Source organism: Lampetra planeri, chromosome 7 (assembly GCF_965212315.1).
Source record: "Lampetra planeri chromosome 7, kcLamPlan1.2.h2, whole genome shotgun sequence".
NCBI lineage: Eukaryota > Metazoa > Chordata > Hyperoartia > Petromyzontiformes > Petromyzontidae > Lampetra > Lampetra planeri.
In genome coordinates, this window is record NC_136113.1 from 5,612,051 (window position 1) to 5,636,159 (window position 24,109).

Here is a 24,109-nt window from a genome sequence, read left to right on the forward strand (position 1 = left end):
CAATCGCTGTTCACGCTCTGGACGTTGCGAGTTTGGGTTGTCTGTGAGGGTCCTGATATGCAGGATCCAATGTTTAGGTGAAATTTATTTTTGTTTCGACCGAAATTATTGCTGCTACCTCTGGTCGCGGTAAGCCAGATATTTAGGGCACCTTTTCTAGCCCACTCCCCATTAGGGGTGAGCAGAGTGGATCCTTGTGGGCTGCTCAGTCACAGCTATAGCTGCCGGGATGCACTCCCGCCTAATCCGAGTGCATGACGACCTTCTAATAGCTGTCGCCTTGGTACTGGGTTGTGACTAGGAGCTTCTAGCTGCATAGGCCTGCCCCGCTCATCACTTTCCAATTGCCCAAGGGCTTTTGGTATGTAGTGTGGTGGTGCGATGACACAGTTCCCCTGGAGGGTGCCAGTGCGTGAATTAATTTACGTGCAGTGTCTGTTGCACACCGGCTACCGCACGGGGCTTAACCAGCTACCAAGCCTGGGTCCAATGGCGAGGCAGAAATCCAAGACGATCGGAAAGCTTGTCCTGAAGCACCAGACATCCAGTGGCTTCTCCGCCATGTGCCGTTGGCCATCTGGACCGTAGCTCATCCGCCCCACGGAGGTGGGCCGTTGGCCACTTGGTATCCACCCGGGATTTTGTCAGGGTTTACTCCCTTAGCCTAAGTGGCTAACCAGAGCCACGTTAGCCAGCGCGTTTCCAGGTGAGTCCAGACAGGCCTTCTTGGTTACCGAAGCGGCCCAGGTGGTCGAACCACCCACCATACTTCGCCCTGTCTGGCAATCCTGTACTTTACCTGTTACCACCTCCCACGACGTGGACGAGGGGTTGGTTTTTGGGAGGCATCACACACACATCACACACACACACACACCATCACACACACACAAACCATCACACACACACACATCACACACACACACACCATCACACACACACAAACCATCACACACACACATCACACACACACACACCATCACACACACACAAACCAACATACACAAAAAACAAAGATCTCCCGTATAGCCTTAACAGACTGTTGGGGCAAGTGCGGGTAGCGAGCACCTATGAAGGCCAGCATGGCACACAAGGGGGTGGTTGGCCAGCACCACCTTTGTCTCCCGAGTGGTGATGTTTTACACACCGCACCAGGTACTCATTTGAGGCTGAGTCTACCTAGGGGAGGCCCAGGACGGGTTCAGATAATCGTCACTGGTTTGGCCGTGAGCGGAAAATCGAACTCGGGTCGCCGGGTTTGTAGCTCAGCCCGCTAACCGATCTCCCATACATTCCCCCCCCCCTAATCCCTGTCTCCCCAAATCCCTTTCTCTCTTCACGTTTCCCCTTAATCCTCTGTCCCCCTTTCCCCCCTTACCCAGGACGTGCTCAGACGGACACGGGCGTTTGGCCTCCGCCAAGGATTCCGCCTGCGGTGTCTGGCATACCCGGTGAGCCCTGCCCTTCCTAGTCCAACTGTGTTTCCGCCCTGCCCTGTGATCTCTTGCCCCGCCCAGCCATGTCCAGCCCTCCCCCCACCGCATTGTCCCTGTCATACGCGTGTCCCCAGCCGACCTCGAATACTTTCTCTATCTCCAGCCACGTACGTTGCTGGGTACGTCAAAACGATAATGACTGCACGCCTCCTGCTGTCAACGAGATTCAGGACGCGTCCCACACACAGAGGTCACCGCGGATCAACGCAGCGGAGCGCAGCCATCCTAGCAGGCTGGCCGGATGGATGTGCGAGTGCATAACGACCCATCCCTGGCCGTGTGCGAGTGCCGTGCAGGACAGAGCCGAACCGCCGTCCCTGCCGGCGGACACCGGGTGGCCCCGGCTCCCGACACGGACCACGCCGTGAGCGGAGGCAACCCGGGTACGTGGCGCTCCGCTCCGTTCCTTAATTTCCTACGGTCCACACCACGCACGCGTCGACGCGACACCACCGTGGCGCGACCTTGTTCAGATGGGGCGGCATTATGCAAACTCGGGCTGGGCACGACACAGTTAAAGGTTAAACAGCACTTTCAAAGCAGACGTTGAACACTCAACGGAATGAGGAACGATACAATCTGCTTTTGACTGTCGGGCATTCTGGACGAGCTCTCACCCACCGCGTATCCAACTGAATAAAGGTTGTGACACCTGTTGCTTGGACATGAATTGTTGCAATTTGTCCAGCCTTCTCCATCCCAAATGTTGACGGTGTAATGGGTTTTCATGGAACTTGTAAACTCTGAAGGAAAACTCCCGCTCTTCAATATTTTCCTGCATTTTCTCAGCTGAATATTCAGATTTATAAGAGGGGGTGGGGGGGGGGGGGCTGAGTCTTCAGCAGGGGGTAGCAACAGTGCCACCTCCACTCCTCTTTTCCATTACCGCTCGGGAATCTGCTGGACTCAGGCCCACCCAGAACTCTGCATCGGGGTTTCTGTCCCCATGGAGATCAAGTTTTGTGGAACCGTTTGCTGCGTGCGTGCGTATTTTGTGTGCGTACACATGTGGATTGCAGAGTGCAAGGTAGACGTGGTGTTCCTCCTCGACGGTAGCTGGAGCATCGGCAAACGCCGCTTTGCCATCCAGAAGAACTTCCTGGTGAAAGTGACGGAGGCGCTGGGCGTGGGCCCAGAGGGAGCCGCGATCGGCATCATGCAGTATGGGTACGGCACGCGCCACACCACCACCGCCACCACCGCCACCACCACCACCACCGCCACCTCCACCACTGGTGCCGCCATGGGGAATATCGACGCTGCTCCCCATTATGATTCTCCCATCCAGCGAGTTGTGTCGTCAATGTGACATCACCAGTCGATTCGATTATCAATATTTGTTTTCTCGTTTCTATAAATTAGTTCGCTCCGCGGACCAAAGTGTCACATAATCGTGTCGGTGGCATATCATCACCAGTTATGATCTATTCGCTGGTGGATGAAAGCCTCCGCAAGCTGCCATCAGGTCACACGACCACGTGATGCAACAGCCCTTTTAAGCTCCTGCACACGAGCTGATCTCTTCGTCCCATCTCTGTGGTGGACATCCTTCCTGGGCGTGTTTCCTCCAATGGATATAATTTTAATCAATCTTAATTAGCAATTTGTTACACACTTGATTTATTGTAATGAGCGTAACATTCGATTTAATCGATGCATCAATATACGGCGAGTTTGTGGCCAATTGCTCAAGTTGCTTCTCCCGAGCTTGCACTTCACAACCACCACCCCTGTACCTTCTTTCGTCACCTCCACGTCGCAGCCCTCCTCATGTCCAGGGGTTTAGTCAGGTGCCCCGTGGCCGCACGTACTCCAGAGTGTGCCCTATCACTCCGCGCTCTCCGTTACCTCTCACGAACACTCCCTGTGCGCTCTCTCCCAACCCGAAGGGACGAATCTAAGACGGAGTTCTCGCTCAAGAGCTACAACTCGGCCAAGGAGACGTCGGCCGCCATCCTCAACATCCCGCAGCGTGGTGGCCTCTCCAACGTGGGTGAGCGAGTGCGAGGGTGAACTAAGCTCCAGAGGAGGGGCAGTCGTCGGGCTACGTTATCTTTTGTCTTTCGTTTTCCCTGAATCTTAACCGGATGGCGTTATGCCTAGAGGCACGGGGGTATTTGTTCGGAACTGTCTCCGTGCAGTGCGACCCTTCATGTTGGAGAACATCCCGTGGAAATGGATGTCACAGATTTACTTGTGAGATTCCTTCAAGTGACCACTGGTTCACACTAGGGGGCAGTACTCTTCCCACTCGCTCTGCCACTGCACACAATGTTCATCACTTCGCAGTTAAATTGAGGATTCATGACAAATAATTCCTAATGGTTCCCAGCTCCCGTCTAAGTTCGATGCCCAAGATCGTCATATTTCCCCTCTGCCTTTGATCGACTGCCTCTACGTCTCAGTAATATAAATACGGTAACTGTTATTGTACAGCATCCTATTGTGTGGTCACATTGTCATGCTATAGAAATCCCAAGTGTCTGTGATCCAGCACTTCAGAGGTAATGGTTGGTGGATCATACAGATGTTTGAAACTCCCAAACTCACTGGGTTGCTAGGTGGCCTGAATATGGCAGTACGGCAAATTGGTTGATGAGCACACCTGTGCAGAACGTTGCACGTTATACCTTTGATTGCAAGGGCGAACATGCTGCATGTAAAAGAATATAATTGGCCAAACTTCAGATCATGGCATGTTGCAGAAAAAGAGATTTGAGATTCGTTGTTGCTTTCTCAGGAAAAGAAAATATAAATGTTTATTATCAAGTCACTTTATGGTGATACATTTTTTAACATGAGCAAAACCTTAAACTCATATTTGACAGCATGGGATACACAGCATCAGTACACATATACCAGATAGACAGAGCGACAAAGAGACGGAGGCATTGGTAGGTGGATAGACAGAGAGAGGTAGACAAATGGAGAGACAGGAAGCTAACCTAGTAGATGGGTAAATAGAACCAATTGTGTTTTTGTTTGGGTCTCGTCTCTTCCTTTAAATAAAACAACATTATCGAGCACTGTATGCCCACGTACGCCCTTGACGTAGCCCATCTGCCGGGTTCGCCCCCCCACAGGCCGCGGGCTTCGCGAGGTCTTTGACACGGTCTTCTTGGATGAAAACGGCAACCGCGGGCGCGCGCCCAACGTGGTGGTGGTGCTGCTGGACGGGTGGCCCACGGACAAGCTGGGAGACGCGGCGCGCCTCTCGCGAGAGTCCGGCATCAACATCTTCATGGTGACCGTGGAGGAGGCGAGCAGCGAGGAGAAGCGCCTCCTGCCCGAGCCCGACTACGTCAACCAGGTGCGGTCCTCGGCCTGCGCTCGTCTCACTCGACCTTTGCCCTAGAGCAGTGGCTCCTGACCTTCCTGGGGCAGTCGTCGACTGTCAATCCTCAAACGTTTCTAACACAGAGCACAACGCGTTGAAAAAGTATAGGTTACATAAAAAAAAATTAGATCATCAATAATTCCGTGGACATATCCCAGGCCCTTGTAAAACGAGTCCAAGTGCATGGGCGTCCTTCCTGATTCTCAACCATATTACGGTTTTTATCCTTATTGGCTGTTTACGTTTAACATCTGTGATGTGGTGGATTTTAAATAAATTAGGCTTTCCTTTGAGCTCTATCCCTAGTTGTAAGTGGGTGGTGATCTGGTGGCGTGAAGGGGGTTCAGTTTTTCACTCTGGTGCACGTAATATTCTAAATACATATAGATATATATAGTGAATAACGCAATGAATAATTGGTAAAATTAATGGATGAAAACTACATTGTTGCTGGATATAGTAGCACGTGGTGTCTTTAAATACACCCATTTAACTTCAATGCACAACAACTCTTGACTCCAGCCCTAGACCCGTGGTCAACTCTGACTCAAACTGTGACCCTGGACTTGAATCAAACACTTGTCAATTTATACATTTGACCTCAACCCCTATCCCTCATCTAAACTCTCACCCCACATTCAGCTCTATCCCCAGTCTTAGTCCCTACCCCAAATCCAACGAATACTTAAATTCCCACCTTTGACGACGACCCTTAACTTTGACTCTGGTCTTGACCCCTGACCCCTTGATTTCGCCCCCCCCCATTCCTGCCCCCCTATATTAGACCGTTTGTCGGACGAGCGGCTTCTTCTCATTCTCGGTGCCGAGCTGGTTCGCGGTGCACGACTTTGTAAACCCGCTGGTGGAGCGCGTATGTGACACGGACCAGCTGCTGTGCAGCAAGACGTGCCTCAACTCGGCCGACATCGCCTTCGTGGTGGACGGCTCCAGCTCCGTGGGCTACAACAACTTCCGCACGGTGCTCGAGTTCCTGGCCAACATCTCGCAGGCCTTCGACATCTCCGACACTGCGACGCGCATCGGCCTGGTGCAGTACACCTACGAGCAGCGTACCGAGTTCGCCTTCGCCGACCACTCCACCAAGGCCGACGTGGTGGCGGCCGTGCGGCGCGTTAACTACTGGAACGGCGGCACCAGCACCGGCGCCGCCATCAGCTACACCATCGCCAACCTCTTTTCCACCTCGAAGCCCAACAAGCGCAAGATCCTCATCATCATCACGGATGGGCGCTCGTACGATGATGTCAGGGGCCCCTCCAGCACTGCGCACAGTCAAGGTGAGGAGCGTGGGTGTGTGCATGTGTGTGTGCCTTGTCGGCTTTCAGAGGTGCTTGTGAATAGCACTTGCCCCAAAATTATATTAAAGCTATACGATGGATCTTTGTCTTGTGTGTAGGTATGTGCCTGTGTTGGTCCCTGCAGTGAGAGGTAGTCTAGCCGTTAGCTCGTTGCGCTATGAACCCGGCGATCCGAGTTCGATTCCCGCTCACGGCCAACACCAGTGACGATTATCTGAAACGGACCTGGGCCTGTCCTTGGTCGACTCAGCCTTAAATGAGTACCTGGTGCTATGCGTAAACATCACTATTAGGGAGACAAAGATGACCAGGCGTGATTTTGGTCACCCACCCTGGCCTTTATAGGAAGTCGCTAACAGCACTTAGCCCAAAATTCTGTTTAGGCTATACGGAGATGTTTGTCTTTGTAGATACATGAAGCTTCGGGGCAGTGCCTAGATGCACAGGGGATGGTGTTCATTCGTTGAGATTTTCTCCAATTCAACTATAAGAAGTGTTTTACATGTTGGAGGAAACTGAAATAATTAGAGAGAACCCACCCAGGTTCACACTCCACGTGATGCCAATGCTACCATAGCCCAGCAATATTTGGTGTTTCATAAATCTGCATGCGAGCCACCAACCCTTGTTTGTTTCCAAAACACAGGGACATTTAACAAAACTAAAGTGTGACTATATTGCATGCGTGTGAGCCAGGTAGCCAGGTTGGTGATACACCTGTGCACCTGTGCGCATCCCCTATGTGCTTGCAGGTATCATCGGCTACTCGATTGGGATCGCGTGGGCGGCTCGCGAAGAGCTGCAGTACATGGCGTCCGAACCGCACGCCGAGCACATGTTCTTCGTGGACGACTTCGAGGCCGTGTACAAGGTGGTGCCGCAGATCATTAGCAACATCTGCAAGGAGTTCAACCAGCAGCCGCGCAACTGAGGCGGGGGCCCATCGCTACCCAACTAACCAACCACACTCCGGCTCTTCGCCTACCTACCCACCCAGCCACCTTGCAATCACCTATGCGCACCTCCCACTCCAAGATACTCCCTCTCGACCTCGTCTCCTGCGTCTCCATCATGTGTCCCTTATGTCTCCACCTCTTCATCTCCTCCCAACCACTTGTTTGTGCATTCACCCCATGCGTGCTGCCAAATTGTCGAGATAGTTAATAATAACTCTTGTGCAGGAAAGCCTCACCGAGTCTCAGGACTCGTTTTATCAGAAGTTCGACCAATTGCTTAACAAATTTGTATCCACAAATTAAAAATGCTGTGCATAAATACGAGGAAAAAATAGTTTTTTTTTACGTTATCAATGGTTGTGCAAGCGATGCATGAGATTCGGAAGCCACAGTTACACAAGTTAATACGAGGCTCGTGTTTAAGGTGAGTTATGGATTGGGTCTGTGGCACGCTGCGGGTGGCAGTGATGCCCGTGTCCGGCAGGGCACGCCAGCGTCGCAGCCTGGCCTCTCTCTATGGGCGATCATTGTCGAGAGACTCTTGGGTGAGCGCCATCACCCATGTGGACACGAGTGTCCTGAAGGTCGATGTAACGCGAGGCGCTTAATACCTCATACAATTTACCGGGCATTTGGCTTCGATTGAAATGGTAAAGATCTGCAGTAGCCAGCGTCGTGCTGCGACCACTTTGGTGATGGCATCACTGAGCCTATCCGAGAGAAGGCGTAACTGTATACAATAGTATATTTGAGCAATAGTAATTTCTTACATTTTTTTTTATATATAATAATAATCAAGACAGTTTTTTTTTTATACAACACTTTCTGTACCTCCACATTTAGCTCCGGCTTTTCGTTGAATAATCAACAACAGGACTTTTGTTTGTGGTGTCACGCGGCGAGTTGATTTTGTTTGGTACCCTGGAAAAGCTTGATAACCGACAAAATCGAATTTTCCAGAAAGTAGGCTTTTGTAGAGAGCAGGTTGAGTTAGTGGATGAAACAAGTGAATTCTTAAGTTCATTGAGCATTCACCTGTGCGGAGATGATACACTAAAAAAAACAATCAGGTTGACTGTGAGGTATATGAAGCTAGCATACATTTCCTTTAAAAATATGGGTTATCAAGTTTTTTTTCTTCCAGCGCAAGACCTCATTTGTATTGGTCCAGAGCGTGGATTGTTTAGCATCTCTAGGATGAGCCCCCAAAACTCGTGGCCATGACTGTCAACAAAAGTGAGACATTGGCAGGTCCACTGCCTGTGCACGCAGGATCTAAAGCAGTCTACTGTGAGGATGTCAGATGTCCTAATTTGATCTGTCTGTAGCATTTGGTACGAAGCAGAGCTGAATGCCTTATGCTTGCTAGCATACCTACATAGTCCTTCATTCGTCCAGGTAAGACTAAACCAAAAACTTGCTAACAACTTTTCAAAGCTCACATTTGTGCAAATTGTTGACCCACGGTTTTTTTTTCCTCCATAAAGAGTGCTATATACGTGGCTTTCTTTACCGCTTTAAGTTTGTTTTGCTGTATTTTATTGTACCCCGTTATAGATGTTGTCGAATGCTAGTTTTCTAAAGTGGCCTCCTCGTCTTCTAGGAAGTTTGAACAAAAACACAAAATGAAGTGGTCAGAGGTTCAGGATTTGCCCAACTTGCCATGCCTCCTTCAGCCTTTGAATAACTCCAGACAATAATATAAAGCTATGCAATTCGCCACGTTCTCACGTTATACCGGACTGGGTTAGATGTGTTACACGCAAGCATGGACTTGTGTGACCTTGAGCCCTAAACGCAAAGCTATATCATGGACCTGCTTCGATGCCTTTGGCTTATACCGTCACGTGAATACTCCCAAACCTCAGCGCAGGGCTCATAGCAGACAACCTGATATGGCTGCTGGGCAATTGTACCATGACAGGCAATGTGTCTGTCTGAAAGACGAGGTGTCCGTCTGGACTCTAAGCTCATAATATCCAGCATTGGCCCTTCCTCCCTGTAGAGCCGAGGGATGCCCGATGGCGATGGTGGCATGATGGGTCGTCTAAACCGTGCGTGCAGGTTGCACGACAGCTGCAAGATTCCCATTGTTCGTTCATCCCGAGCGATTTTCAGTAAAACAAAAATGTCCAGTCGAGTCTGGTACTCGGCGCCTTATCAGCCGAGCCATGCTTAGCAACACAAAGGCAGAAGTTTCGAGTTGCTTCGTCACTGCAGGTTCATGTAGGTACACGGATCACACATTCAATGGGACATTGCTGTGATGGACCAAGCGTGGAAGAGAGCGTGACTGACATGACGGGCTGTCATAGGGAATTGGCATGTATGCCTCACCACTCATCCACGCATGCCCGGCCATTCAATCATAAAACCATGCACACCCCAGCCGTTTAATAATACACCGATCCACACTCAACCATGCATGCACACTCAATAACGCTCAGCCATATAAACTCGGCCATCCGCATTTTAACCACGCAACCATTCACACTCGACTATTAGTCCACCCACGTGGAACCACTTCCAACGGAGAGTCACCCAACCATCCACGCTCAACCACTCAGTCGTCACATCCACCGCCTTGGTTTGCAGTTGGTACGTAGAAGCAAGTGGAACTCTGGAAGCGTGACCGACACGTGTGCTTTCTCGCATTGTATTATTTACCAGTTAAGATGGAGATGTACCCAGCTGTGGGGAGCTTTCGGGCCTGCTAAGTTATTACAGTTATTTGCTACATTTTACTCGTCTGCAGCTATAGTATTTTTTGTTGATTTAAAAAAAAATTGCAATCACACTTTCAAGTTGCCTTTGCAGCATGGCTGATTGCCTGCCTTTCATTATAATAAAGTTACTTTAATATATACGGCATCAGCGGCAGTAGTTGTGTCCTCATTTTATGATTGCGTCTGCGAGTGGAATGTTGATTTTACATTTCACGACAATGTACAGTTTTAGTATATTTTAAAAGCCAATTGATTCTGAGAGCCCATTGTGGTAAGACTGACTAGCGATTCGCGGTGTAAAGGCGCATTAATGTTGATATTCTTAAGCTCACACACACGCATCAAATCGCGTGCGGCGTAAGAATCTATTTTTCGATTCATACTTGGAGCCCACTCGTCCCTCCGGGCGTGATATCACGACCACGTAGCCAGCCAGCAAAACTTTTCTAATTTTAGTCTATGCTGTATGCAATGGGTGCACGCCACTACTGCAACCGCTAGAGACCGCCACAATCGATTTGCTGTATTGAGAAGTAGCTGACAACTCGGATGTACATACTCGACTCTATTTGGGACCGAATATTATTCACATGTCAGTCAAATTGTCGTTTTCCAAAACGAATAGTTTCTGTAAAAGCCATTTGCTAGAATCCCATACTGTGTGATGTACACATTGTGTTATAGAATGATACTTTGTGTACAATGTACATCCATTTTGTTACATCTACTGCTGGATGAATACCTCTCCACGCCGTGCCAGTCATGAGTATATTTGGCCATACTTTACCACACTGGTCAGTGCGGGTTTGATGAGGCCGACGAGTTTGGCATGTCTGGGTTATTTCAACAACACTTTGTTTTCTTGCATCCTAAGTGCATTTTTAATTCCACAAAATATAAAACTTACAATGTTTTAGTTTTTTTATCCTATTCGCATATATAGGATGAGTTTGTTTGAAAGGGCACATACAATTGCATTCATCCCAGAGGTTTTAGAAATCGTTTTTAATAGAATAAAGGGCACTTATTCGAACAAAAAGGTGAATTGTAAACCCACTGAGGGCTTAACCACAGCGCCCGAGGGTTTGCATTACTGTGAGTGACTTTGAGCCAGCAATGGAGGCTTATTTCGTAGCTTAGAGCTCCGTGCTCAGGAATTCCCTACATAGTATCTGCATGTTCTAGCACGCCAGCAAACAGACTTTAAATGACATGTAATAATAACTAAAGTACTGCAAATCAAGCTTATGTCATGCTTTGCACAAACAGTTCCAAGGCCCCGATAATCTGAACACCTATAAACCACAACTGTATGTCAGTAAATGAAAACTTTCAAAATGGGGAAAATGTGTACAGCATTTACAACTACAAGTTTAATAAATAACGGCAATACATATAATTGATATGGTCATAAACTACAATTGCCTCCTCCACATGTCAAGGCTTTGGCAATCTTCCAGTAAACATGCAATGTTGGTCCATCGTTGGCGTGCGGTGGGAACCGTTGGGACCAAGGTTGGCTCAACGTTTCATCATCATCATGTTTACTGGGCTTGTGATGACTGCGGTTAACTGGGACAGCTCGCAGCTGTGTTATTGAAGATGCCACCCATGATATCGAATGTCACTTGCTGACTCGTCCCTACTGGACATCTGTGACAGAGCTTCAGAGCGCATCGGATTCCTCCAGTCTCAATAAAGATTCCGATTCAGATTTTTTTCAAGGGCTACACATCTGAAATTTGGCACGCGCCGAAGAGTTGATGCTTCAACCGAGATAGTTCATAGGATTCCGTCAAAGGGCAGAGATAACCTCCATTTATATGTGCTTTGAAGAAGGGCCATTGCCCAAAACGTCGCCTTTTATGCATTTTCTTTTAAGGCAGTGTTATTGAAGAATATGTTGAGGTTTAAAAAAAGATACGTGTAATGAGCTATGTCTTATGTTAAGCTAGCTTTACTACCCGGCTTCGCCCGGGACTTGGATTCACCACGCCCGGCCGCCTTTGTCTCCCCAGTGGCGATGTTCACACACCAGTTACTCGTTTGAGGCTGAATCGACCTAGGGGAGGCCCAGGACCGGTTCAAATAATCGTCACCGGTGGTGGGCGTGAGCGGGAATCGAACTCGGGTCGCTCACTTGCCGTGCAAAAAAATATATGCATTATTGAGCTCCCCCCCCCCTAAAAAAGTGTATTTTTATAATGTTTGCATGGTGTACAGTCTGGAAAGTACCCACATGGCAGATTTCAAGTTTGTTGCATGTCGGGAAGTACGCTAAACATTTTGAACAGACACACAATCACAATTTTGCCTTTTATATACAGTATATGGAGATTATGCATATAGGATACTCATAATCAGTAAACCGAGTAATTTGCCTCTTGTGGACTACCGGGCTATATATATTGTATCAGCGAGTTGGACCCGAAGCTGGCTATGCCCACTGAAGACGCTGCAGTGACTCCAGTAATGCGGGTAATGCAGTAACATGATTCCTTGTAAAAAGGTTTCAGTTTTGTTGCCAGAAAAAAGGGGAAAACCCCAATTATTATATTTTGGTACTGGCAAAGGAGGTCTAATGATGTTAAAGCATTTTCATAAAATTATAATTTAAAACCGCATTTTAAATAAGTGTTGTTGTTTTACACTATTGTTGAAAACACATCTCATGATGGGTGTCAAGGGGGTCCCATCTCGTAGCCTTTGGCCACGGGGGAGGAGGAAAAGCACTCCTGCCCCCACGCTACTGGAACCCATGAATCACTGTCCCGTATAAAGTAATCCAACTGCATATCAACCAGCCGAGTCCCCCTCTGCTACGTGTTAATGCGTGGGGTGGTAATTCACCAATCACTTATGGCGCAATAACCACAGCATCATCAACACGCCGTAAAGTATGTCGATTAACACATAGTAGGCTTTCGCGAGAAATATTATCCAAATATAAATGTGTCATTAAACCCGCCACGGCCAATTAGTATGATTTGTCACGAAAATGGATGATGATGACGACGCCAGCGACGCTGTGGATCTTGAGACGGCAGCCCAGCAGACTGCAGCTATCACGCTGCTGTGCTTCAGCCTGACACTGCGCCTGTTGACGAAATCCCTGTAATGCGTCACCTGTTCGACTGGCTTCAGTCGGCGTTTGCACCTAGCGGACACGAGACAAACGTTTTCAAGGTACGCAACTTCATTCTTTAATGCAGCCGGCGGTGGACTATCTGTATGCTTAAACACGTTAATATTATTATTAATCCTTGATCGTTTCTGCGTGGATTAAATATCGGCCGTTCTGTAGGATTCGGGGGAGGTGTAAAAAGTAGGCGTGCGTACAGGGAGAGGGGTCAAATTTTGACAGATTTTTGCGTTACGTCCTAAATGAATGGCCCCTAACAGGTACCGCGATTTCTTGCACTCAAAAAGTGCAGGATGTCACGCGCACGCACGTGCGTGCACAATTTATGTTGATCACCAAATGAATAACCCATGATAATTGGTTCTTTACCCTTCTATCTGGCAACAAAACTGACACCTTTTTACAAGGAGTCATGTTTGCATAGACCGCAATACCTGCAGTCATAATACAAACAAAAGAACATAACTCTGATAATGTGCACTGTCCTTAAAGTTGATTGATCCACACCCGAGACAGCTTTCCTTAGAGCCTAGTCTCATATGGGTTGGACCAGATGACGCCAAAAGGCGCACGTCATCTGGTCCAACCCATATGAGACTAGGCTCTAAGGAAAGCTGTCTCGGGTGTGGATCAATCAACTTTAAGGACAGTGCACATTATCAGAGTTATGTTCTTTTGTTTGTATTATGACTGCAGGTATTGCGGTCTATGCAAACATGACTCCTTGTAAAAAGGTGTCAGTTTTGTTGCCAGAGATAGAAGGGTAAAGAACCAATTATCATATTTTTACTGGCAAATGAGGTTCCCATAGAATAACCCATTGTGACGTGTGAGCCAATCAGGTGCGAAGGTCCGAGAAAGGGAGGGGCGGGGCGGAGGGGGCGGGGCGGAGAAGGGGGTGTGGAGAGGGAGGGGTGAATGTCAATCCGCCATCTTACGTAGGGAAACTCGCCAAGTTCAACAACAGCGTCCAGCGGGGACGACGCGGCGCGTCTCGATGGCGTCACGAGCGCGTCACCCCCACCACCCTCCACTGCCACCGAGAAGAACGCGCGGGGCGTCCCTGAGTAAGATGGCCGCGAGCTTGGACTCGCTCCGCCGTGGCAGTGGCAACCACCACACATCACACGTGCAGCGTTGCTTGCTTTGGCTGCTGCGACTGGGGCGTAGTTGGGAGGGTTACCCATGGACTCCAACGCTCCGGGAGGTGCCGGCGAGAAGCGGGAGATGCTGGTGGTGGTGAGTCGATGCCCTCTGGGTAGCCAAACAACCCACCCATCCAGCCCGCTCTGATCCACAGAGGGCCTGGGGTGGAGCCCCCCCCCCCAGGGGGAGCGGTGGCCGCGTTCGTGATTACGTTCGCGTCTTGATATGATGCGCTGCAAGAACGCGATCCATTCATAGACCACCTCCACGGGTTGCTAATGATGACCCCCCCCCCCCTCTTACGTACTTCTCAACGGGGTGATTGATTGTTTTGTGTAAAGCGATAGCTCCATGTGTCAGATTACAAACTAAAAACACTTGTCACTGACACTGCATTAATATTCAGTGTGCATAAATGTTTACGTTTCTGGAGATGGATCTTCTTCATAGCACACGTCATGTGAGAGTGTTGACGTTCAACTAGTGTTTTGATGTTGATGGGATCCGTCTATTTATATTGTGTGACATCTAAACATGGCAAATTAGCGGGGTTCTGGTCATTTACTCGTCCCTGCCAGAGTAATGTGGAATTTCCACTGTCAGTTGCGAGTTCAAAGCCCGCTTGGGGGATTGATTCGGCCACTAATCCTGCCAGGGTCGATAAAATAGGGCACCACTTTGCAGAGGTGGGACAAAGTCATTGTTATGCAAGTCCAAGTCGAGTCGCAAGTCATCAAATTCATGACTCGAGTCTGACTCGAGTCCAAGTCACATGACTCGAGTCCACATCTCATAGGTGGGACAAAGTCATTGTTATGCAAGTCCAAGTCGAGTCGCAAGTCATCAAATTCATGACTCGAGTCTGACTCGAGTCCAAGTCACATGACTCGAGTCCACACCTCTGCCACTTTGTAGGGAAGTCACTCGTGGTAGTCCGACCGGCAGACTCGCTCCCGTTGTAGGAAACGTGGACTTTTTAGCAGCTGTTGGTGACCGGGTTGAGACCATCATCTCGCTACACACGAGAACCCACTTTAAATCACGGGAGCTTTCAACACGGGTTCCAACTTCGGTTCCACAGCGATCAATTATCAGCGCTTTGACGCAAAGATTTCTTAAAATGCCAATTTGTAATTCTACCCCCTCCATATACACCAGCTGACCTTAATATTGGTTGTTTCTCTCGTGAGTAAATGCACGTAGTAATTACGGTAAAATAATTGATAAAGTGCTTTGACAACAACTACTTTAAATACTTCAACTTTGCTCACCTGTAGATCAGCAACTCTGGAAACGCTCCGTGTATCCCTTCTTGGATAGTAACCAGGTTGCCAGTAGATGGCGGTACGGCAAGAGGGTTTGTGAACCATCTCAGACGCACAGTTTTTGTCATCCTTGCATTATTCGTGGGTTGTTTCTGGTGCTCCTGTGGGCAGCAGAGGGCAGTGCAACATCTACCGGTGGACTCTACAATGCTTTCACATCTATAAACAACAAAGATCCCCCGTATTGCCTAAACAGCTTTTGGAGCACGTGCTATTAGCGAGCACCTGTGAAGGTGACACAGCGCACGAGGGGGTGGGTGGCCAGCACCACACTTGAGCGCCTTTGTCTCCCCAATGGTCATGTTTACACACCACACTAGGTACTCATTTGAGGCTGAGTCGACCGAGGGGAGGTGCAGGACCAGCTCAGATAATCTTCACTGGTGTTGGCCATGAGCGGGAATATAACTTATTTTCCTGGGTTCATACTGCAATGTGCGAACCACTTGCATGAATTATTAATATACAATACATGTGCATACTTGCCAACGCTACCGATGTACGCAGAGGGTTGCCAATTTTTAAACCCTATTACTGGATACTGATTTTCAAAGCAAAAATGTGCGTCCATATTTTTCCCCCCAAAAATTTAATTAAGCAGTATAATTAGTTTGGAAATAAGTACTTGGTGAAAGGATTTAAAAAAATCTTCAGTGTACCAACTATGCAACTGTGCATGTTTGTGTGTCTTTGTGTGGTTGTGTGATGGACAGTTTGACACGTGTGCTTTTGTCACCCCTGGCTGCGTGTGTTCCAGAAGCCGAGCGGCGCGCCAGCTCTGGCGGCCCTGAGGGACGTGCGGCCGTTGCCACCGCTGCCGGAGAAACGCAAACTGAGCAGGGCCGACATTGGCCGCTACAGTCGGCAGCTAGTGCTGCCTGAGCTCGGGGTTAAGGGTACGGGCCTTTCCGCGACACTGTGATCACTCCACGTGTCCCTTTGGCCAATTTATAGTGCACGCTCAAAGCATTTGCTCAAATTGTCAAAATAACTCGAAATTGGGGGATTCTTTGTCCCTGTGCGTGTGTGTTACGTGACGTCTAGGGCAGCTGAAGATTTCGAATACATCAGTGCTGGTCGTGGGCTGTGGTGGCCTCGGCTGTCCCGTTGCTCAATACCTCGCCGCTGCCGGCATTGGTAAGATTCGCTGCTGTTATTCTCTCACTGCCTGTGAATTTGGCAGAGGTGGGACAAAGTCATTGTTATGCAAGTCCAAGTCGAGTCGCAAGTCATCAAATTCATGACTCGAGTCTGACTCGAGTCCAAGTCACATGACTCGAGTCCACATCTCATAGGTGGGACAAAGTCATTGTTATGCAAGTCCAAGTCGAGTCGCAAGTCATCAAATTCATGACTCGAGTCTGACTCGAGTCCAAGTCACATGACTCGAGTCCACACCTCTGGAATTTGGGTGGGTGGGGGGGAGGTATGACGTCAGCGTGACGCACAAACCCGGCTCAACACTGTGGGGATGTGGGCAACATCATCTCGCGGATGTATGCAGTGATGTCACTACCGCACACTTGCCTGCCTGCACTCCAAGCAGCCAGAAAAATACATAATATGATCATCATATTTTCATTGAAATGTTGCTTAAAGACCTCAGAAACTGAAAGCACCTTCCTTAAAATTTCACCTCAAACATTTGAAAGGGACCCCCAGTGGTAGCACGATGTTGCTTGGCACTGCAAGTGAGCATTTCTTTACATCACATGGGCACTAATATACAGCACTGCACCTACAGTCTGTATAGGTTACATGAGATGTAATATTCACCTTTGTGTTCGCAGGCCGTCTGGGCCTGGTTGACCACGACTCGGTGGAGCTGAGCAACCTGCACCGGCAGGTGCTGCACACGGAGCAGCGTGTAGGGGCGGAGAAAGCCGCCTCTGCTGCCTGCGCCGTTGCACAGTGAGTGGGGCCGCGGAGACGTCGGGGGGTTGTGTTGTATATGTCGGGTTATGAAATTTTGATAAAAAATTAAAAAAAAAAATGAATATTGGGAAAATGCATTAATTGCGCAAATTATGCAAATGTATGTGAGTGTGTGCATAAATTATGCTAATTATGGAAATGCTCATATTTATGATAATGCTTACGCTTATGTTAATGTGGGCAGTTATGACAATTAGGCTTAGCTTCGCTGCCCAGAGTCGTATCAATCGGGATAAAACAATTATTCTTGCTTAAACATTTATTGATTATCTCTTAGTGTGTTATGTTATGTTATAAAAAAATTATTGGCCGTATTATTCTTAATATAAATTTGGAAAAAGGGGCATAAATACAACAGTTGCCGGGAAGGCAGGAAACGTTATAGAAATGCAAGGTTGCGGTGTCTGTTTTTGACCAGTCCTAGTGCTGCGTTGTGCATATGTTGTGCTTGCACCAGTGATTTACTGCTTGTGGTTTGTCTCCAAAATCAGACTGAACTCGACTGTGGAGGTTGTGCCATACCACCTGCTCCTGTCTCCAAAAAACGCTCTGCAACTCGTACGACAGTATCCTTTGTGAAAATGTAGATTTTTCTTTTGCTCCCGGTTATATTTTTGTGAAGTTATCCATGGCATTTCAGGAGACGAAGACATTTCCATTCAGATATCTTGCAGCAAGGACTACACGGTATCAGCTAGTGTCCCCAAACGGTGATGACGCAGAAATACTTTTGGGAGGCCGCGTAGCCATTGAAAAAGAGCTTTTTAGCGCAATGGGCCTTAGCTAACATTAACCGACTGACCTATTGAAGCCATTTCAGTAGCCTCTTATTTACACTTGGTGTCGCACCTTTTATAAGCACTTCAAAGAGGATTCATTGTGCATCGGTAAAATATTTATGTTACATTTTCAGAGCCGGAATACTTCAATTTATGTGATTAACCAAATTTAATATAATATTATTTTGTAGAGTCAATATCTTTATAACCAGGTTTAATCATGGATGGATGAAACTTGGATTTAGAGCCACCTTCTCAAAAGTACTGGCTTGTGCTTGGCATTATTCATCTGAGCCACCTAACCACTCATTATCCCTGTGCCGTTATCTTTGGCACATGCATGAAAATCCGTGCACAGGGTCACATGGACTCGCATTCAGAATGACTTACATAGGGACGAAACAACACATACACATATGAAAGCGTGTGCTTTGATAAATACAGTGTGATTGGCAATTAACGATTCACCACTGAATGATTCAGGGTTGTGGTTCATTGCAAGATTGTTTATTTTTGTCCCATTTTGTTGTACTGTTTGTATTGTTTTAATGTCATCCATACATCATTATTCACAGAATATAACATTCGAATATAATTTCCACGATAATTAACCATTTCTCACACACGATGCAATACATATGTGAGGGTGAAATAAATTCTAATCCACGAATCATTGCATTCCAACTATTTGAATGAGCGCAAGGGTGTGGGTTAATAAGAACGCGACACCGGTTCCTTACATCACCGGACAGGTATGATGTGGTGGCCGACTGCTCGGACAACGTGGCCACGCGATACCTCGTCAGCGACGTGTGCGTCCTCGCGGGGAAGCCGCTCGTGTCGGCAAGCGCGCTGCGCATGGAGGGACAGGTGATGCATGCGTGACCTTGCGGCGGTGACGCGCAGTCCCAACGCCAGCCGTGTTCTCGGTTGATAGCTGTGCCGTTGGGTTTGAAATCACTCTATCGTTTGACAGTACGATTCATGCATAACTTGTGTATAGAGCAGGTAGAGCGAATGTGCGGTAGTTGGCATACTGTGCTGTGAACCCAGAGACCTGAGTTCGATTTCCGCTGTGCCTAACATCCGTGGTGAGTGATAACTGAACTGGTTTTTGCTTCTCGTGTGCCATGTTGGCCTTAATATGTGCGTGCTTAACAATCCTTGCCCCAACAGTTTGTTACAAGCTACATGACAGATCTTTGAATGTACAGATGACGTTTGTGTGTGTTGGTGCGTGCGTGCGCGTTTGTGTGTGCGTTTCAGCTGACCGTGTACAATCATGAGGGCGGCCCTTGCTACCGGTGCCTCTACCCGACTCCACCACCGCCCGAAACGGTCACCAACTGCGCAGACGGGGGTGTGCTAGGAGTGGGTACGGAGGCTTGGAAACCTGCAGCTGGATACGCGCATCCATGTCTCTTGAGACCACTGGTGAATTTGTATCTTCCTCTCTCCACCAGTCTCCCGGTGTGAGTGCAGCTGCTCTGTTTACTTGTTGCAGTGCCTGGAATCATGGGGAGCCTGCAGGCGCTGGAAGTGCTGAAGGTTGCTGCCAGCATGGGCTGTATCCTCACCTTGTCTGTGTGTGTATGTCGTATGTCGGTACTCGTGTGTGCGTGTGTGTGTGGCATATAACTACCCGTGTCCACAGCATACATTTGTGACAAATTGTTTGAGTCACTTTTCCTGAGCTGCATTTCACAACTGCCGCACTACTGCTACGATCACTACCGCCTTCAATACCACTGCCACCTACGCCATCATCATAATAATCACCAACCATCACCACCCCTGCTAACACCACTTATCACCACCACTACCACGTACACTTTCACTGTCACCACCATCACTGCCACTGCAACCACCACCATTGCCGCCGCCATCATTTACCACCGTTGCAGCCAGCTACTCGGGGCGGTTGCTAGTATTGGATGGGCTGGAGGGGCGGATGCGCTCTGTGTCATTGCGAGGACGGCGCGTGGGATGTGCCACGTGTGGGGAAGTGCCGTCTGTCACTGCCTCCAGCCTGCCTGACTACGAGGCCTGGTGCGGCGCCGCCGCCACCGACAAGGTGATGTTAGGCACCTCGGTTCTTCCCTGGCTGTACGCGTGGCTCGTTGTCAGTGATTCGATCCTGCATGCATTATCCCAGGCTGTGCCAGTCATTGTTGGCTGGGCCTGAGAACATTATCTAATAGTTGAGAATCTGGTTTATTTTATGGGTGTCTGCCTGGATTTTAACTCAGGATCTCACTTGTGCCACGTCAGTACTTGAGCTACCTGTACACCTCTGCCATACATATTTTTAACTGCCAGGACTGTGTTTTTTGTGTGTTTGCAGTGCCGAAGATTGATGCTGCTGAAGAAAGAGGAGAGAGTAACGGTGGAGGTGAGTGCGGCTCACGGTTAATTAGGCATGTCAGGATGCATCTACGATCCTTTGCTTAACATCGATTTGTGCACGTCAGAATGTATTGTTTACGTTTCATGTAAAGTATGTGCCAATGTAATTTGTGCTAATGGTGAGGAAAGAAAACTGAACTGACTAGACAACAAACATATAACATCGAATCATTAACCACAATCTTGGAAATTCACCAAAATATTCGGGCTTGGAACGTTACCTGCCAAGGGCTGATTCTTAATGATTTGGGTGAAAGAAAGTCCGGTGTAACGACATTGGGGTCACCGGGCCATTGTGCAAGAGTGTTTCATTTCACGTCTGATTTTTGTGTTCATGTGAACATGGAGGTCAATTGGCGTGGTTGTGATGTGACGTGGTTGTTGCTTGGCGTTGTGTTCGTGGCATGCGTAGTCTGGTTGCAGAACGACGTGGCTGCGCAATGCTTGGTTGTGTCATGGTGTGGAGTTGTGTTGTGGGGTTGTTGTGGTGTGATGTGGTTGTGCGTAGGAGTACAAGGCGCTGCTGGACGAGGAGGTGCCGCATGTGCTACTGGACGTGCGCCCCACCGTGGAGGTGGACATTTGCCATCTGCCGCACTCCCTGAGTATCCTGTACTGCCACGCAGCCTTGGGTCCTTTTACCGCACACGCTCTTCCGTAGTGATCTTTAAGCAACACTGCGTACCTACTTATTGCACTAAACTACACGAGGAGGAGAAAGGCCTTTAACTTGCGATCCACAGATATCCCTCTGAGCAGGCTGGAGCGTTGGAACGCGGCATGGCCGGCGAAAGTGGCCGGGCCCGGCCAAGAACTCAAGACGCCGGTGGAGTTTGATGACGATGCGGGGCTTGGCGAGGTGGTGGCCAGCACCGACGGGCTAGGGTTTGGAGGACGACAGTCGTCGCCGGAGGCCAGATCGCCTGGACAGGGAATGGAGCTGCTGCTGGAGAGGATTTGGGAGGAGAGGAGGAAGGCAACCGGCGGAGGGAGTGATACCGAGTTACCAGGTGTGATTCCACTGGGGGGGAGCAGAGCTTGACACCACCCAGACTGCAGTCGGTGGAGTGGGTCGTCCGTGACGGTGCTGCACTCGGGGAGTTTTTGCACTGCAATTGTCGTAGCCCTTATAGTTCGGACGACTGAATGCGAGTGAGTTTGACACTCTACTTAAATGTTTTTATTTGGTGTTTATACAAATTCCATTCCCTTTAATGACAAAGGACCTTCCCCCCCCTCTTGCCATTTGAGAAATGCTGCTCTTCCATTCTGCATTCATTTGATGTCTACACATTCTTACGTACAATACATATCAATTATGTAATTGATTTATTATTAAACAATAAGTAAATATATTTGAATGCGTTGTTTTGGTAGGTAAGACCAGTTATCGTATTTTTTCAGAATGTCTCTGCAGGTAATTTTCTAATTTTATATTTGCTATGACACAATTTTGACATGTGCTTATGTCTAAATACATTTCCTTGGAGCTTCAATGAGGACATGTATAGATGTGTTCAGTGATTATATAGAAAAAATACGAACGAACACAACTGAAACAAGAACCCTAGCAATGGCTTCTTAGACTGTGAGCCTTAGGATTTAACACTAGAGGGCATCAGAAGAGTTAATCAGCACATGTATATGTTAATTTCAGGTGGGCAAGTGAGCCAGTGGATGGCTTCAGGAGTAGCCTGGGGAATATCTGACATGCTGCCATTGAATGATAGAAGCAAGCATTGGCGTTATTATGTGGTCCATGGTATACAATGTCTGGACCGGGCACATGACGCCCAGTATACATCTCACTCTGGCTGTGGTCATGAGGCTCGTGCCTACTCCAATCGACCAGTGAGTCTGAACATATTCAGTGAGAAGTTAAGCCCTGGAATTGGTGATAGCAGCTACACTGTGCGCTATTCTTACAGACCCTTTATTGCATTTTACTTTTGTCTACTAACCCCTGAGGCCATGTCCAGGGCTGATTGCCGAAGCACAGCCTCATGGGTGGGCAGCTGAATGGATGTCTTCAATGCATCCGCTGAATTTCCGAGGTTCACAATAGTTCACGGCGTGGCCCGTGGTCTGATCAGGATTTCCACAGTCGCATGCCGCCGCTGGGCTTTCTCAGATTTTTACATTGGAATAGGTGGTGGCTGCATCCTGATGCAGGCTATTCGCTTCAGCGCACGCCATTGTTTTTGAGAGGCAGGTTCAACTTCAGGAGTTCATTTATTAACGGCGCCACTTGGCGGGTGAGTATGCTGCTGATCCTCTCGCCACAAACTCACTCGCGGTACAGTGCCCTGTAACGGGCGAGCACGCCACTGATGCTCTCTTGCCGTCCGCCGCTGTCCCGTGTGCAGTGTTCACAATCTGCAAGCAGGGCAATGACTCCCAGGTGGCCGTGACCCTGCTGCGGCGGGCGCTGGCGGACGCCGGCGAGGCCGTGAGCGTGCGGGATGTGGCTGGGGGCCTCGCTGCCTGGGCCGCCACCGTCGACCCCGACTTCCCCCAGTATTGAGCAAGTGCCACGTAGCCACCTGAACTGAGAGATGGAATCCGAGTGAGGTCCTCTCCGAGAGTGGCCTGTATTGCTGAAGATTCTGTAAAGCAGATGTGGGGAGTCCACGGTTCGCAGACCTGACACGACCTGCTGGCACACAAGGACGACCACTCAGAAACGGCCCCAAAACAGTATCCATCACTGCGGGTATCCTAGCCACACGAATTGGGTACGAGAAAGGGAATATGTTTGACCTGACAACACCTTGTTTATCATTTTTGCGTGCTTCGTTCTGTTACTGTACAAGCTTCTTGCAGCTACAGAAGTGACCAAGTGAGGTGTGTGAGTGTCAAAGTGTGGTGCCACCACCCCCCCTTCACCAGTGTTTGAAAGTCCTACTCGGCCCTGCTTAAGCAAAAGGTCCCCCACCCCTGCCCTAAATGGTCTGGGTTGTGAGACTGCCAATCTTGATGGACTGCCAGGTGGTCAGGAGGTAGCACTACAGCAAGTGGGTTTGTGAACCCATCTGGATGGACTTTTGAGTGTTATTGCCACGTATGCCATGGTGAGTTTTCTCTACGTACTCCAACTTTTAAGCAATACACTCTTAAAGAGGATTGAGCAATGTCGCTTGCAGAATACTTATAAAAAAGTACCGAGGCCCATTGAGGTCTTCCTGGAAAAGTAAATATTCTCTTAACATTTTACAGCTGGATTGACTTTTGGGAAATTCCTACATCTTTAATTGTGTAATAAAGGACTCTTAGGCGATGTTGGTCTCCGTCTGTCCTTTATTGGGTTCTTGTCTCGCACCCCGCGATGTCCCCGGTCGGAACCGCACCTCTTCCGTCGCGTGCCCTCCGCACGCCGTTCGAGTCCTCCGCTCTCTCGCCGCAGCCACACCGCTGCCCGTGTGCCCCGCACACTCTGCAACCACCCTGCTGCTCCGCGTGCCCCGCACACTCGGCAGCCACCCTGCTGCCCCGTGTGCTCCCGCACACTCTGCAGCCACTCCGCTGCCCCACGTACACCGCTG

General features: G+C 48.9%; 2 protein-coding genes across 10 annotated transcripts in view; both read left to right on the forward strand.

The window, feature by feature from the left end:
* VIT (vitrin) overlaps positions 1-9,979 on the forward strand; it is a 49,099-nt gene extending 39,120 nt beyond the window's left edge. For all 8 annotated transcript variants that reach the window (XM_078596081.1, XM_078596084.1, XM_078596083.1 and 5 more), the window contains 7 exons: positions 1,383-1,451; positions 1,793-1,879; positions 2,516-2,663; positions 3,386-3,489; positions 4,580-4,806; positions 5,618-6,131; positions 6,905-9,979. In XM_078596081.1, coding sequence (XP_078452207.1) covers positions 1,383-1,451; positions 1,793-1,879; positions 2,516-2,663; positions 3,386-3,489; positions 4,580-4,806; positions 5,618-6,131; positions 6,905-7,083 — 1,328 coding nt within the window. In that variant the 3' untranslated portion in view covers positions 7,084-9,979. The remainder of the gene's footprint in view (positions 1-1,382; positions 1,452-1,792; positions 1,880-2,515; positions 2,664-3,385; positions 3,490-4,579; positions 4,807-5,617; positions 6,132-6,904) is intronic.
* A 4,043-nt stretch (positions 9,980-14,022) lies between these two features.
* MOCS3 (molybdenum cofactor synthesis 3) lies at positions 14,023-23,844 on the forward strand. 2 transcript variants are annotated; one of them, XM_078596090.1, is made up of 13 exons: positions 14,023-14,215; positions 16,205-16,343; positions 16,492-16,584; positions 17,238-17,358; positions 17,874-17,948; positions 18,914-19,031; positions 19,428-19,536; positions 19,666-19,728; positions 20,066-20,235; positions 20,506-20,553; positions 21,076-21,172; positions 21,311-21,577; positions 22,934-23,844. In XM_078596090.1, the coding sequence occupies exons 1-13, from the start codon at positions 14,162-14,164 to the stop codon at positions 23,089-23,091; spliced, it is 1,512 nt and encodes a 503-aa protein (XP_078452216.1). In that variant the 5' UTR covers positions 14,023-14,161; the 3' UTR covers positions 23,092-23,844. The 2 variants fall into 2 exon arrangements, with proteins under 2 accessions (XP_078452216.1, XP_078452217.1); XM_078596091.1 differs by lacking the exons at positions 19,666-19,728; positions 20,066-20,235 and having other exon boundaries at positions 14,055-14,215; positions 19,428-19,595.
* The last annotated feature ends 265 nt before the right edge of the window (positions 23,845-24,109 follow it).

What these genes read in the sequence shown, in the direction of transcription:
- MOCS3 (XM_078596090.1), top strand. Translation starts at nt 14,162, where the DNA reads ATGGACTCCAACGCTCCGGGAGGTGCCGGCGAGAAGCGGGAGATGCTG. An exon ending in GCTGCCTGCGCCGTTGCACA is followed by an intron (nt 17,359 to 17,873) that starts GTGAGTGGGGCC and finishes CTCCAAAATCAG; the next exon opens with ACTGAACTCGACTGTGGAGG. An exon ending in GGTTGCTGCCAGCATGGGCT is followed by an intron (nt 19,729 to 20,065) that starts GTATCCTCACCT and finishes CCACCGTTGCAG; the next exon opens with CCAGCTACTCGGGGCGGTTG.